Genomic DNA, 17,060 nt, shown 5'->3' on the forward strand with positions numbered 1-17,060 from the left:
CCTAAATATCTCTACTTCCTTTAAGATGCTCTTTAAAACTGGCATCTTTGACTAACCTTTGATTGCTTTACTTAATGTTTCCTTATATGACTCAGTCAACATTTGTTAGATAATTGCTCTTGCCAAATACCTTAGGATGTTTTACAATGTTAAATGCACTATTTATATGCAAATTTTGTTAAGTTCATTTTGGGAGAGCATGTATTCGATTTATTGAAGGCATTCTGTGAATAAACAAAAAAATCATGACTATTCATGTATAATGGTCAGTTGGTAATGATTCAGATCAGGTTTTCAATTGTACTGCATTTACACTATATAAATATTCCATACATTAGGAATTTTCAGATGAATCACTGCATAAGAGGTGTGACTTGATCACCAACCTAATTCAGAAAGGCTGCGATTCAGATTTCATTGAATCTCTTGATGTCAAAAAAATAGTGGAAGAAGAAAAAAATTCTCAGCTGGCCCCTGGCAAAGTCTCTTTACAACTACGACCAGGTTTGAACCCAATTATTTTTGACTTCTAATATTTGTGGTGTTTGAGCAGATTTTTGCATTGCTTAATGTCACTGTGATAATTTTAAGTTTTGTTTTACATTAACTTTAAGTGGTAAAAGTAAAATTCATTACAATCATGGTTTCCGTAAACAGCTGATCATAATTTTAATGTTACAAAATAATACTTTGCAAGTCACGGCAAGTTTTATAAATAATGGGTAGTTTCAGTGCAGTCGTTTGAACTGTAGATTACTTTCCTGTTATTGCACAATATTTGAGATTTGGTATTCTCTTGTATTTCTTTAAAGCACAGCTTGTCTTTCTTGATGCACAAGTTACGTGAACTATAAATAAATGTAAAAAGACCCATAGTAAAATGCTAAGAAACAAAAATAAATCATTCTTAAATAATGAAAAACATTTTAAATTTTTATATTGCTTCAAATATATTCCTGTTGGGCAGACTTGTTCCCATATTAAACCATTCTCAAACATATCACAAAGTTAATCCTGGCTTCAGGTGGATAGAGAGGTTTGTGTATATCTCTCTAGAGTGGCCTTAACCATAAGGAGGTCTGGGCTTTAATTTTATATCTCCATCATGCTGTGGGTGGACTTTTGAAATTACTGTAAAGACCTCTGGATCTCTGTTCTATGCAAAAGCTGCTAGAGTACGGGGCTAATCAGAACTTTTCTCCTTGCTGGTATTGAAAGGGAGACAGCAGGAGGAAGATTTCTGTGGAGCCAAGGGAAACATTATGGCACAAAAAAACCCCAACTAACTCAAAACTTGCTGCTGCAGTCCCATTAAGCACCGCTTGTTCGAATGCTCACACAATCTGTTCCCCACCCCATGGGATCCTACAATTGCATTTATCACACAACAACATATCAGAAGCAGCATATGGTTGCACTGCTGAAGATCCTGGAGAAAATGGCACTGGCCATTCTCAGAGGAAGGAACAGGCCAGCAAATGACTGCTGTTTTTTGGTTAATAGTCACTTCATTCCTCATGGTTGAGCACTTATCAATTATGATGAGCAGGATACATGTGCTCATTTTGAGCTAGAGGTGATGTATTGTGCTTGCAGGACTGATCACAAGCCTCTCTTTGCTTGCCACTTTATTTCACCAACCCTTTCCCACTCTGACCTTCCCATCTGTATCCTCCTACAATGTTACAATGAGGCCCAATTCAAGTGACATGGCCATTTCTGTGTGTTATCCTATTGGCTTTGTCCTTATTTTTATAGTCTGTCCTGCTGGGCGTGTCACACAGCCTCACTATTTACAACACATTACACGGACAAAGAAGCTTAATATGCTGGGCACTGGCCCCATTAAGCCATTTCAATGTGTCCTATCACAGACAATCCCTTTGTTTTACCCATCCCTCCCCCACCTCCTCTCCTACTGAAAACTAACTTGTTTCTCTCCCTTTCTCAGTTCTTACAAATGGTCCTGGACCTGAAATGATAAATGCTTTGCTTTCCACAGATGCCACCTGATCTGCTGTGTGTTTCCAGCATTTTAAAACATAGAACATTGAACAGCACAACTCTAAACAGGCCATTCAACCCACGACGTATTGATCTTGATGCCAATTTATACTAAATGTCCTCTTCCTGCATATCATCCATATCTCTCCATTCCTTTCATATTCATGTGTCTATCTAAAATCCTCTTAAACTCCAGCAAACTGCCTGCTTCCACTACTACCCCGGTAACCCATTCCAGGCACCGACCACTCTCTGTGTGTAAAATAACTTGCCCCTCATGTCGCCTTTAAATTTCCCCCTCTAACCTTAAAAGCATATCCTCTGGTGTTTGACATTTCTACCCTGGGGAACAGATTCTGACTGTCTATCCTATCTATGCCTCTCAAAATTTAAAAAACCTCTATTAGGTCCCCACTCAGCCTCCAAGACCCTAGGGAGAACAACCCAAGTTTGGCCAACCATTCCTTGTAGCTCATACCCTCTAATCCAGGCAGCATCCTGGTAAACCTCTTATGCACCCTCTCCACAGTGTCCACATCCTTCCTATAATGGGGCGACCAGAATTGCACACAATACACCAAGTGAACAAAGTTTTATATAACCGCAGCATGAATTCCCGTCTCTTATACTCAACACCTCTACCAATGAGGGCAAGCATTCCATATGCCTTCTTTACCACCTTATCCACTTGTGTAGCCACTTTCAGTGAACTATGGACCTGGACCCCAAGATCCCTCTGTACCTCAATGCTATTAAGGGGCCTACCATTAACTGTATACTTTCTCCTTTCATTTGACCTCCTAAAGTGCAACACCTCACACTTGCCCGGATTAAACTCCATCTGCCAATTCTCTGCCCATATCTGATCTATATCCCACGGAATTTTTTGACAGTCCTTTACAGTGTCCACAACTCCACCAATCTTGGTGTCATCTGCAAACTTGCTAATCCTCCCATCTACACTTTCATCCAAATCATTGATATATATCACAAACAACTGAGGTCCCAGCACCGACCCTTGCAGAACACGACTGGTCACAGACCTCCAGCCAGAATAACAACATTCCACCCCTACTCTCTGTCTTCTATAGGCAAGCCAGTTCCAAATCCAAACTTGCAATTCACCCTGGATCCCATGCATCTTTATCTTCTGAATCAACCTACCATGAGGGACCTTATCAAATGCCTTACTAAAGTCCATGTAGATAACATCCACTGCCTTACCCTCATCAAGCACCCACTGCTTTACCTTCCTTGAAAAACTCAATCAAATTTGAAAGACATGACCTGCCCTGCAAAAAGCCATGCTGACTCTCCTTAAACAGGCCATACCTTTACAAATACGAATAAATCCTATCCCTAAGTATCTTCTCCAATGGCTTCCCTACCACTGATGCGAGGCTCACTGGCCTATACTTACCTGGATTATCCCTACTTCCCTTCTTGAACAAAGGCACAACATTTGCTCCTCTCCAGTCCTTCGGGACCTTGCCTGTTGCTAGTGAGGAGACAAAGATCTTTGTCAAAGCCCCAACAATCTCCTCATTTGCTTCTTTCGATATTCTGGGATATATGCCATCAGGCCCTGGGGACTTATCCATCTGAATGATTTTCAGAAGACTGAGCACTGCCTCCTCCTTAATCTCAAAATATCCCATTCTGCTTTCACTATTCTTCAAAACCTTCTTTTTGGTAAATACTGATGCAAAGTTCTCATTTAATACTCCAAGCACAATTCCTACCTTTATCTTTGAGTAGACCTACTCTCTCCTTAGTTATCCTCCTTTTGTTAATATCAGTATAAAATGCCTTGGATTATCCTTGACACTGCTCGCCAAGGACATTTCATGGCCTCTTTTGGCTTTCCTAATCGCCTGCTTGAGAACTTTCCTGCTATCTTTATATTGCACGAGGGCCCAGTCTGAGTTTAGCTTCCTAAACCTTACGTATATTTCCTTTTTCTTCCTGACTAAATTTAGGACTTCTTGGGTCATCCAAGGTTCCCTTACCTCACCATCCTTGTCCTTGCTCCTTACTAGAACATGCCAATCCTGAACTCTGATCAACTGGTCTTTAAACAGCTCCCGCATGTTAAATGTGAACTTGTCTGACAGCAGCTGCTCCCAATCAATGCCCCTTGACTCCTGTCTTATCCTGTCGTAATTTGCCCTCCCGCAATTTAGTACTTTCCTGCAAGATCCAATTTTATCCATACCCATAACTGTCTTAAAATATAATGAGTTTTTAAAAAAAATTTATTTACAGCGTGGTAACAGGCCCTTCTGGCCCATCGAGTCCGCGCCGCCCATTTTAAACCCAAATTAACCTACCCGTACGTCTTTGCAATGTGGGAGGAAACCGGAGCACCCGGAGGAAACCCACGCAGACACGGGAGAACGTACAAAGTCCTTACAAACAGCGACGGGAATCGTTGTGGTCACTATTCCAAATATGTTCAACTGGTCTGTCACCTGGCCTGGCTCATTTCCCAAGACCAGGTCCAGTATGTTCTCTCCTTTAGTTGAACTCACCACATACTGTTTCAAGAACCCCTCGTGGATGCACTGAAGAAATCCCGCCCCATCTAAGCTTCTTGTATTCAGAAAGTTCCAATCAGTACTGGGGAAGTTAAAGTTCCCCACTGTGACAACCCTGGTTGTTTCCGCACCTTTCCATAATCTGTCTACATACCTGTTCCTCCACCTCTCGGTGGCTATTGGAAGTCTATAGTATAATCCCATCAGTGTTATTGCACCTGTCCTATTTTGGAGCTCCACCCAAATTGCCTCTGTGGATGAGCCCTCCAGTGTGTCCTGCCTGAGTACTGATGTGATATTCTCGTTTATCAGTAGTGCAGCCCCCCGCCTCTTTTACCCCATCTCTATCACATTTAAAACAACAAAACCCAGGAACATTGAGCAATCAGTCCTGTCCCTCGCACATCCAGGTCTCTGTATTGGCAACAACATCATAATTCCAGGCACTGATCCAGGCTCTATGTTCATTCTCCTTACCCATAATACTCCTGGCATTGAAATAAACACACATCAGCCCATCAGTCCCACCATGTCTATTAGCCTGTCCCTCGCTGTCCTTCCTTTCAATCTTACTTGTCAGACCATCTTTCTTGCCCTCCACCCTACCACCTGTTGCCCTGCTGCTGTGGTTCCCACCCCCCTGCCACTCTAGTTTAAACCCTCCTGAGTTTTCTCTTATTGTATTGGGCTTCTCAGTTGACATCCAGGCTGTACACCAATACTATTTAAAAAAAATCAAATTAGGGTGTTCTATTTGTTGTAGGACCTTTTGCTGATATTGTGTCACCCCAGTGCTGACTTGCCACATGACAAACTTACCCCCCGATCTTGTGGTTTTACTGTTAGAATTTTAGTTATTTTTTTCACAGAAGTAACTTAAAGAAGTTTGACTGTGCTGTGCTGATTTTGCCTGCCATTCGAACGTTTCTACTGCCACAAGGGATATTTTGATAGAGCTTCCTTTAGGGCAGGAGAATGAAGGGAGCAACAGGGTGGGCAGAAGAGTAGCTCATTCAGTATAGAGGAAGAGAGAGACAGTGAGCTCAGTATAGTCCTTTAGGACTGGTATATCCCATTCAACTAGGCCTCTACCACTAATTATATTGCAACTACAACTCCAGGCGGAAATCTAGGGCTTGGACCACACTGTGGCTGTCATTGTCACTAGGATGCATAATTATTGAGCACCAGGTTTCTTCCTGGCTGCAGAAGGTGACATAAGTCTACCCTACAGCTTGTGTCAGTGAGATTCACCAACTGCAAAGTGCAGCAACATTACTTTCCCTGTGGAAGCTAATGCAGGATTGCCAACAATTGCATGTAGTGTAGGCTTGTCCAGGATCCAGGGTACCCTAGACTATTATCAACATCTTTTCGTGGTCTCTGTAATTTTTCTGTGTAGAAAAAGATGTCACTCTTTCAACAGTGAGTTTTTTTGTGATAATCAATATCACCTCATGCAGTTCTGTGCCCAGTTTCCTGCAGCAGCTGTGGCTCATTTATCTTGTACTACCTCTTGTTGCACCTTTGTACCAGTAACAGATACTAGCTGGGGAGCAATAGCTTTCTCTTTTAGATTTGGCTCATTTGCTCTTTTGGGACCTTGGGCAAAACTGCAGGACTTGGCCTATCATTTTAAAAACAACATTATGGAGGAGCTCACAATAAATTCTGCAGATGCTGGAATCTGGGGCAACACACACAAAATGCTGGAGGAACTCAGTGGGTCAGGCAGCTGGAAATAAACAGGAGTTATTGATAAACAGGAGCTATCTATCTACCTTCTATATATATATATATATATATATATATATATACACACACACACATATATATATGTAAAAATTGAGGAGCTATTGATTTGCAAAATCAAAATATCCAAGCGAGCTCTCAGGTACAAATGACTAACTAGATTTGTGGTCATATGCTGTATGATCCATAACTTAGAAATTACTTGGCCAAGAAGAAGTTAAGCAAGAGGAGGAGGACAACAAGCATGAAGAGTGGGAAGAATAGGTGCACATTGACCACCAGTGCCTTGAGCTACTGAAGCTCTGAGCAGCTCATAAGGGACTGTTTCATTTGAGGTATTCCCAATATATCAACAGTTCCATAATACTTTCAACCCATAAAAATGATTGTTTCACTCCAATATGTGTGCATTTCAGTGTAAGTATAAAACAGGAATATAAAATCAAGACCAAAAATCACATATCAAATCAATTACATCATCAATATTGACAGAAAATGTTGAAAATTCTCAGAGCTCAGGCAACACCCGTAGGGAGAGAAACAAAGTTAATATTTCAAGTCCATGAATTTTATTAGGAAAAGTTAGAAACAATTGGAGTATTAAGTTTCAAATAAAGAGAGGAGGGACAAAGAACAAAAGAGGTGATCTGTATGTGGTGACTGGGAGATATTGAATATGATGCATGGTGGTGGTGCTGGTTGGAAGGCTGTGTCTGTGGGAGGTGTCATTTGTAGCAGACAAAAAATTAGTGTGGCATCAGTTAATGCAGCTCACGCATGGCTCTAGAGGCCTGGATTCGATCCAGTCCTTGGGTTTGAATATTCTCTCCATGACCCTTTGGGTCTCCCCTGAGCTCTCTGGTTTCTTATTTCCTCTCAAAGACAAGCTGATTGGTAGGTTAATTGACCACTATAATTTGCCCCAAGTGCAAGTAGCAGGAGAATGGGGAGAGGGATTTGACTGGGATACAAGAGGAAAATAAAATGGAATGTACAGATGGGTACTTGATGATCAGCATGGACACAATGGGCTGAAGGGTCTTTTTCTTTGCTGTATGACTTACTAATATCTGAGATTACCAGAAGAGTGGAGAGAATGAGAAAACACTCCTGTGAATGTTAGATTTAAGGTTGGAATTGCTTATTATCTGAAATGGTTTAATTCTTTGAGTCTGAAAGGCTATAATGTGCCATGTCAGAAGATGAAGTTCTGTTCTTTAAACTTTCAGTGAGCTTTGTTGAAACAGTCCTGTTCTGACTTATTTGTCTTTGACCTTGTACACTGTTCCTTTATTAGGAATTTCCAGCATGCTCTGTTTATATGTTACTGATTTTACAATCGAATTCTTCTCAATAATGCTTATCTATTTCTTCAAAAAATATTATTATAACAGTCATGAACTACAACTTTAAACAAAAATACAAAAAACAAGTTGTTTGCCACCAGCTCACATCGCCGAAATGAAATGGTGCTGATTAACCCTTGCACAGTGCTGAATATCTTCTGAAACTTGGATGTTGACTGCCAAGACTGGTATTTCTTTCATACGTCTTTAAAGTAATAATGGCATCATTTTTCACTGGTACATAAGTTGAAGAAAGAGATATGAGCAAACACAAAGTAACAGCTTTGTGTTTTTTAGTTGTTATTACTGCCCACCTTTGTTTTGTTCACAGACCAAAATGAATATAAATGAATCAATACTTGATGAATATTTGTAGTCGGCCTCTCTTGAGTATACATTAGCTGGAGGTTGGAGGAAGCATGGCTTTAAGGTTATGGGTGGGAGGTTCAGGGGAGATGTCAGGGGGAGGTTTTTCACCCAGAGAGTGGTTGGTGCATGGAATGCACTGCCTGGGGTGGTGGTGGAGGCAGATACATTGGACAGGTTCAAGATCTTGTTGGATAGGCATATGGAGGAGTGTGGGATGGGGGGATATGCAGGAGGAAGGGGTTAGGTAGTGTGAGGGTGGTTTTATGGACGGCACAACATGGTGGGCCGAAGGGCCTGTTTTGTGCTGTATGGTTCTATGGAAATGGAGAACATAATAACCTATTGCATATTTCATTATACATGTTGCTATTACAAGTCAATAGCAAATTGATAGATTAGTAACAGCAGTGAAAGATTGAAATATTAAATGAACTGCAATATGGGTGAGCACTTTATACCATTTCATAATGTAGTAGGAATTGGAAGCGGGGAAAGCTTTTCAAGACTTTTTTTCTTTGGTAATTCATAAAATGAGCACATGGGACTCCCAGACACTCTTGTTTCAATGGCAATACTTGTTTAAAGACATTATCTCAGAGTGCTTATCAGAAAATCATGGGTGTTTTCCGCTAGTTATATTGTGCCAGTCATATGGTACAGTGATAGTGCCCGCACATTGGTTTTTAAGGCTAGAAATCATTTTCTTCTTCAGCTTCCTCTCCATTTCTTCTGTTTTTATTAGCCACCTTAGAACCTAACATGAAAATGCAGACTCTGCCATAGGTGGGGAAGGAGGTAATTGATGGGGAGATTCAATGGGAGATAGGTACCATTTTTGCCAAACTTCTATATGTTCCTGATGAAGAGATTCAAGGTTCTAGCCTCCAAAGTTTGGACTGACCTTGTCATAACCAATACCCTTTTTCATCTGAGGACAAGTCCAACACCTTATGCACCACTTCCACTCTGGGCACTGGCACCTGTTTTACAAGTCATCGTCAAAGCCTTCCCAGACACCTTTTCTCTGTTCTGAGTCAGGCTTTCCCATGATTTGCTGAGGATGAAGCACTTTTTTGAGGAGGCTTTGAGAACACCCTTGAATCATTTTCTCTGTTGCCGTGCCGTGATAAAATTTGCAGTAACATGTGTATTTCAGAAATCTGGTATAGGGCATCCAAATGGGCTAGGTGGTATTAAGGCCTTGATATGGAGTTGTTGGTTTGGGAGAGGACATTGACATTGGTTTGCTTATTTTGCAAGTGGATGTAGAGATTTCATGCAGACAGCATTGGTGGTACATCTTCAGTACTTAGAGGTGCTGGCCATAAATAGTCTAGGTCTCTGAAGCTGCCATTGTTTCCATAATTAGTCATTAAATCTAATTTATGCACTGCTAATTTATGCATTCCATAAATGCAGATTTTTACTTGGGATGGACAAAATGTAACCTTTTATTTGTATTAAATATTGATTTAGAGCCTTTGACAAAACACAAATAGTATTATTCTGTGTCAATTACCATTCTAAAATTATGATTCATAAAATTAATAATGGAAGATAACAAAATGACTATTGTTTAATTAATCTTAACATATAAAAAAGCCAGAAGAATTAAAATTCGTTTCCCAACAACTATGAAAACTCTCGTATTGCAATGTTAACACTGCTTCTGTTGCACAAACTTGGTACGAACAAATTTAAAAGCTTAATGCTGCTCAGTGGTTGAAAAATTATACCCTCTATTGGAAAACTAATAATCTGCAAGTTAGATTTTTATATCTTACAAAATTAGATTTGGGAGTTGACTTTAGAAGGAATATTGAAGGTAAGATCTCTTGTGCAATGTTGCTTTAGGATTATTTGATACCTCAGCTGTCGACATTGGTATTCCAAATGTGTAAAACTGGAAATGTTGGAAATCTGAAATGGTAACTTGGCTGCTTGTTTCACAAACATTAACCAAACTACTAAGCATCCCCATCTTTCCCTTTTTCTGATACGATAGTAATCCTGTTTTCAATTAAATTATGACTGCAAATGTAACAGTACGCTAAGCACCAATGAATATTGCCAGTGATCTATATTTTGAGCAATACCAATACAAAATCCTTCGAGCTTGTTTTTTTACACATAATTTTTGCCATAGAAGTCAAGTTACAATTACTTCATTATTTTGTCAGCTGCACTTTTATGCTGAAGATTAAAAACTTGCATAAACCAATTAATTGGGACATTCAGAAGTGTAATTCTTCATGCCCTTTTAACACCAGAGCCAGTGTTTTCTTTGCACCACAGCAGCTGCACATTCTTGCTCCAGTCGAGGATGAAAGTTAACTTCTGATAAGCTGCAGAAAACAAATTGGCATGACTCACTGTATCTCAAAGCGTGACTCCTCACTGCAGATCTGCAATTGCTAAATGTTGACAGCTGAAATATTACTATATTCTCTCTTCTGCGACTTTCCAAAGCAGAGATTTATGTAAAGATAATTGCAGTTGTGAAAGCGCAGAGAAAAAAGCAAGTTTATGAGTCTGAAGCCAACAATGTGTCAACTGAAATTTGATATATAGAATATAAGCCAATTTCAAGCATAGCACGAGTTCTGTTATATGGCTACTTTCATTGTGTGATGTGCTAAGAAGACTTTAGCTGCCTTTTACTGGCTGCCTACAGTTTGTTTCCTTGCACTAATTTCCAATGGGACAAGATTCAATAAACAGACTGAAGTACTTCCAATTGCTGTGGTGAGGAGAAGACACAAACATGACCTGAGCCTATAAAGTAGCAACTTCAAAAAATCAAAACAACCATGAAAACCTTATGGAGAGGATTATTTTTTTGAAAATGGTGGAATTGCCTTCTGTGCTTTATGTGAAAAAGAAAGGGACAGCACAGCACTAGGGAGTACAGGATGGAGCTGCAAACCCCAGTTGTCAGTGTGGGCAAAAAATCTGATCATCATTGGTGAGCTATATAATCGTCGAATCATTGCAGGACAGAAAGAAACCATGTGGCTGATCATATCAATGCCATTTCCTTGCTGAATAATCCTTTGAGTGTCATTCCCCTTGCTATCATTTAACACCCTACTGCATTATTCACCAATCTCCAACTCAAAGAGAGAGAGAAAAAAGAAAGAGGACAAAGAGAGGAGTTTAAGGTGCATATGTAAATCAATAGTCAGGAGGTACACAGAGATGGAGAGTGGAATAGCAATATATGAGTGAAATACTTTTCTGAAAAGTATTGTTCCAATGGTTACAACCCTAATTTAGCAAAAAAAAACACTTTTGGCAAATTAAATTTTATCCTCTTTGAAATTTGTCAGCATTTATTCATATTTTCTATTCAAAGTAGTTATTGTGTGGCAGAGTTGAAAGTTATTGGGAAAAGCTGTAGAGTCTATGGAAGAACTATAGAATGATTCAATTTTGAAAGGTTCTCCATATAAATTTCATATTTGATTGAACTATTCTATATTTTCTGTTTTCAGATATTAATGATGCCTTTTCAGAAAATGTTATCCTATGTCAGATTATCTGTTGCCATTTAGTAACCACACTGCTTTTCCTACACTTTGTCAAACAGGTGGTGAGACAAGTTTAATAGTGGATGTTCATCAACTGAAAAACTATCCTGTGGATCTCTATCATTTGGTTGATACATCAGCATCAATGGTGACTAATTTGGAAAGACTACACTCCATGGGATATTCTGTATCACAAAGGATGGCTAAACATTCCAGTGATTTCCAATTTGGGTTTGGATCATTTGTTGATAAGCCAGTATCTCCTTTTATTAACATTCACCCAGAGAAGCTCATTAATCCGTGCAGGTAATTAATTAAGATATTTATTTATTAGTCACATGTACATCGAAACACACAGTGAAATACGTCTTCTTGCGTTGCTAAGAATGTGCTGGGGGCAGCCCACAAGTGTCGCCACTCTTCCGGTGTCAACATAGCAGGCCCACAGCTCCTAACCTGTACGTCTTTGGAATGTGGGAGGAAACCAGAGCACCCGGAGGAAACCCACACAGACATGGGGAGAACGTACAAACTCCTTATAGGCAGCAGCGGGAATTGAACCTGGGTTGCTGGCGCTGTAATAGCATTACGCTAACCGCTATGCTACACTCAACTGAAATCAAGTGGAACATCCGCAATTCAGGGACATATGAAATGTTCCATAAAAACCTGCTAGAAGATGCTCAATATCATTTGTATTTGGTATCAAAATGTCGATTTTATTTTTCTTTCAATGCAGTGTTTATGAAACATCCTGTCATCCTGCCCATGGGTTTATGCATGTGTTATCATTGACTGACAATATAACTGAATTCAGGGAAGCAGTGGAGAAACAAACCATTTCTGGAAATGAGGACACACCTGAGGGAGGTTTGGATGCTTTGCTCCAAGTTGCAGTTTGTGAGGTGAGATTTGTTTGACAGTGCCAATCAAAATCTAAAACATTTTTTCTCGCCATAGAAATTCAAAATAGTTAATATATGGAACCAGCTTCCTTTAAAATAATCAGGCTAAAACCATAAAAAAAGTAATAGGATATGGGAGCATATATACCTTTGCCCCATTATCATTGGCTGCCTGCCCCTGTTCCAGCCTCAGCAATGCCTACATGCTATGCAGCACTTCAGCACTGGGGCTGCCTCAACACAGGCAGTTGGCTGGAATCGCAGAAGCCACTTTGCCAGACTGTGAGGTCCTGTCCCTTCAAACTCAGGGCCGTCTAATCTGTCAGCATGTTCAGGGTCATTGACATATTTGTGAACCATTTTAACACTCATGAACATTCAGTACCAAAGTTGTAAGAAATATTTACGTCTCAAAAGCATATTCATAGAGACGCAGCATCAGTTTGGTCTTGGGCTTATTAAGTGTGTATATTGTTATCCACCTGGAGAAACTAGGATGTTAATTTTATTGTGTTTTAATTATAATAATTAGAAATCTTAATCAGTTCAGTTTTTTACTGGGAGTTAAGACTATTTGTGGTGAACAAATAGTCAGGATAAACTGATACCCAGTCAGGAGTTGCCTGCAAGTTCACATATTTTGAGCCTTTTAAGTGGCTTATCAGTCCTTTTTCCCTCAAGTAGTAGCCAAGAATGTAAAGAGAGTGCTAGTGAGCAGACAGTTGTTTAACTAAGCACAATGCATTTGTGGCATAATATTCATGGTCACATCTGGATTTGAAAGACTAATGTAGAGTTAGGATGAAGTGTATTGTTGTGTATAATCAGCTTCTGGGTTTTAAAATCAAAATGCAGGAAATTCATGTCTTAAAATTGTGGGTTTCAGTGACCCATGAGGAAGAGTGATAGATACAGCTGAGTTTCACAACAGTTTACTGTACATATGTTTAAAATTCCCCTGAATTTAACACTCTTCGTCTGATTAAAATGTCAGTCATTATGGGTTGTTTGGGTGTTTTGTTTATACCTGTCTGTGTTCCCTTTCCCACCAGTGGAATCACCAGACCAATCATTGTAACAATTGCTTCTACCTGTATTGAGCAGATATTCTGCCATAGGATTGAATTGCCTCTGGCAGACTGAGTGAGCTAATTCACATCTATTTTGACTTTTGCTTATTAGTAAATATTTCTCTGAAAGCATATTTACAAGAAAGCATTTCTGCAGGCCCGAACAAGCAGCAGCAAATTTTGCAAGCAACCGCTGATTATCACAAAGGAAAATGCCTTAGGTTTATAGTTGATGTCTTTTGGACCAACCTTTACCATTGTTGTCTTTAAATGATACCAAAAAATGTTTTGAGATAGCTTTACTCTGTATCTGAACTATGCTGTCCCTAGCCTTGGAATGTTTCAACTTCACTCAGCGTAGAAATATGTTTAATTCCCAAGCATTGAATAAATGATGAGAAAAATTATTTATACCATGGAATGTTGCTAACCATTGTTATTATAATTTGCCCAAGGAGATCAGATTCAATTTTTCCCTAGGCCTTCTGTAACTGTTACAATCTAGTACTAAAAAAATCTACTTTCTGTCTTTTGGTTTAGAGCCAAATAGGATGGCGTAAGGAAGCCAAGCGTTTGCTGCTGCTAATAACTGATCAGCTATCTCATTTGGCACTTGACAGCAGACTGGGTGGTATTGTCCTGCCTAACGATGGGAACTGCCACCTAAAGGACAATATGTACACTCATTCAACAGTTATGGTAAGGTAACTGAGTGCTTATTGCTTTGTGATACCTGGGAAAGAATATAGTGGAGTGTATTTCACTAATATAAGAAAGCTTACCAGGTTCCTCAGGAGGCTAAAGAAATTTGGCATGTCCTCCTTGACACTCACCAATTTTTATTGATGTACCATAGAAAGCATCCTATCTGGATGCATCATGGCTTGGTATGGCAACTGCTTTGCCTGTGACTACAAGAAACTGCAGAGGGTTGTGGACACAGCCTAGCACATCACGGAAATCCGCCTCCCCTCCATGGACTCTGTCTACACTTCTCGCTGCCTTGGTAAAGCAACCAGCATAATCAGAGACTCCACCCACCCTGGACATTCTCTCTCCTCCCCTCTCTCATCAGGCAGAAGGTACAGAAACCTGAAAGAATGTACCAGCAGGCTCAAGGACAGCTTCAATCCCGCTGTTATAAGACTACTGAATGGTTTCCTAGTATGATAAAATGGACTCTTGACCTCATAATCTAGCTCATTATGACCTTGTACGTTATTGTCTACCTGCACTGCACTTTCTCTGTAGCTGTGACACTTTATTCTGCATTCTGTGTTGTTTTACCTTGTACTCCCTCAATGCTCTGTGTAATGGATCGATCCATATGAATGGTGTGCAAGCCAAGTGACAATAATAAACTAATTCCAATTCCAATACTGGCAGAAAATTCTCATCTTCACTACTCATCACTCCACCACCCACCCCCCCCCCCCTAACTTAAGCTGTATTTAATACCAATATAACATTATAAATGTTATTGAGGCCAGATTCTCTATATTTCTCTATATGTGTGAAATACATTTACTTTTCCAACTTCATTTCCAAAAGTCACTTGTGTTGAAGGCTTAAGTTGGGGAAATCAGAGCGTGAACTGGATTCACACATTGACTTTCAACTCGGGGAATGGGATTTGAACACCTCTCTCCCCCTGTCTCCTTTGTTCTTCCCTTCTCTGACCAGAAGATGCTAGAAATGGTCAACAGGTCAAGCAGTGTCTGTGGAGATGGGAACGGAGTATTTCAGATCCTGGAAGAGCGAGGAAACGACTGTGTTTTACATTGTAGAGGGTGGGAGGAGTAGAGAGAATAAAGTGAACGTCTATGACAGTGTGGAGTCTAATGTTATCCAGTTAGACAATTGTTGTGAGTATTTGTATCAGAGAGAGAAATGAATGTTTATAAATTATAGTTGATCCACCTGGAGGAAGATGACTGAGGGCAGTTTATGGAAAATATTGCTAGAAATGTGAGATGCAGAACACAGCATTTGATGGACATCTGAAATAAAAGATTGCTGGAAATAATCAGCAGATCAGAAAGCATCTGTGGAGAGGGAAAAACTGAATTAATGTTAGAGCAAGACTGTCATGGTAGACCCATTGTTTCAGCCTGCTCTTGTCCCACAGAACTCATTTCTCCCCTCGTCCAGTCCCCTTCCCAGTTATATACATGACACCTCTGATTTCTGGCTCCAACCAGCACATGGACACTCAATGCCTTTAAATCTCCATCCCACACCAGATTGATCTGAGGGCATTCATTTCTTCTTTGAACAGTCCCCCTCCAAGACCACCCTGATTTGCCTGGCTGAAATCATTCTAACATTGAACAACTTCTCCTTTTAATTTCATTACTTTCTCCAAATCAAAAGTGTAGAAATGGGAACTAGCATTGTTTCAAGCTGCACCTGTCTCTTCGTAGGATATGTGGAACAGATCTCGTTTCCATCCTACTCAAGCCCCCTCTATCAGTTCTTCTTCCCATACATTGTGGACTATATTTGTGCTGCTTCCTACACTTGTACAGTACTCAAAAATATTTTTTAATCATTAATTTCCACCCATGCTCTCACTGTCACTTGGTTCATTTTTGACTCTTCCATTCCCTTTCGTGATTTCTCTGTCTCCATCTCAGGAGATAGGTTGGCCACCAGTATCAATTACAGGGACACAGATTGTCACAGCTATCTTGACAACTCTCCATCCGTCCTGCTCCCAATTTTTCTACCTAAGTTGCATCTGTGCAGATATTTTCAAAACCAGTACAGCGTCTTCCTTTATCCTGTGACTTCCTCTCTACCATAGTTAACAAGGTCCTCAACCACATGTCCTGTATTTCCTGTACATCCCTGGCCCCCCTTTCAGCCAAAGCAAGGATCCTTGCCATCACCTTCCACTATATCAACTTTTACATCCAACAATCATCCTCTAATCTCTGCCACGTCAACAGGATTCCGCCATCAGACACAACTTCCCTTCCCTTCCCTTCCCTTCTCTTCCCCATCCAGCATTCTGAAGGGATTGTTCTCTCCCATCTCCATGGTGAACTCTCCTTTTCATGTCATTTTCCCATGCAATGGCTAGCTTTTTACCTGGTCCTTTCCCACCATTTATGGACCCAAAACAATCCTTGTAGATGATGCAGTAATTCTCATGCACTTTTGCAAGTTACAGTATTTCATGCTCACAATGTGGCCTCCTCTGTCTTGGAGAAATCAAATGAAGATTGGGTAATGGGTTTGTGACACTGGATGGACCAGCTATAAATGTACAAACATTAATTTAGCTCGTATACAGTCACTAAAAGCAAATGTGTCACCTGGGCAACTTTGTTCTCCACCTATCACCGACATTCTCTCTGTTCTCTCATAAAACATAATTGTTTTATCACATTTTCAGTTCTGATGAAGGATCATCAGTCTGAAACATTAACCTTTTTTCTCTCCATAAATGTTGCCTGACCTGCTGAGGATTCACAGCATTCTGTTTTTATTTTAGATTTCCAGCATCAGCAGTTTTTTTTAATTTCAGCCTAAAAGATAATGT

At 40.0% G+C, this 17,060-nt stretch overlaps 1 protein-coding gene across 2 annotated transcripts in view; it reads left to right on the plus strand.

Annotated features, from left to right (window-relative positions):
• Positions 1 to 17,060, plus strand: part of itgb8 (integrin, beta 8) — an 82,776-nt gene that overhangs the window by 3,442 nt on the left and 62,274 nt on the right. For both annotated transcript variants that reach the window (XM_052015709.1, XM_052015710.1), the window contains exons 3-6: positions 339 to 504; positions 11,598 to 11,844; positions 12,278 to 12,443; positions 14,054 to 14,212. In XM_052015709.1, coding sequence (XP_051871669.1) covers positions 339 to 504; positions 11,598 to 11,844; positions 12,278 to 12,443; positions 14,054 to 14,212 — 738 coding nt within the window. The remainder of the gene's footprint in view (positions 1 to 338; positions 505 to 11,597; positions 11,845 to 12,277; positions 12,444 to 14,053; positions 14,213 to 17,060) is intronic.

This window comes from Pristis pectinata, chromosome 5 (assembly GCF_009764475.1).
Source record: "Pristis pectinata isolate sPriPec2 chromosome 5, sPriPec2.1.pri, whole genome shotgun sequence".
Lineage (NCBI taxonomy): Eukaryota > Metazoa > Chordata > Chondrichthyes > Rhinopristiformes > Pristidae > Pristis > Pristis pectinata.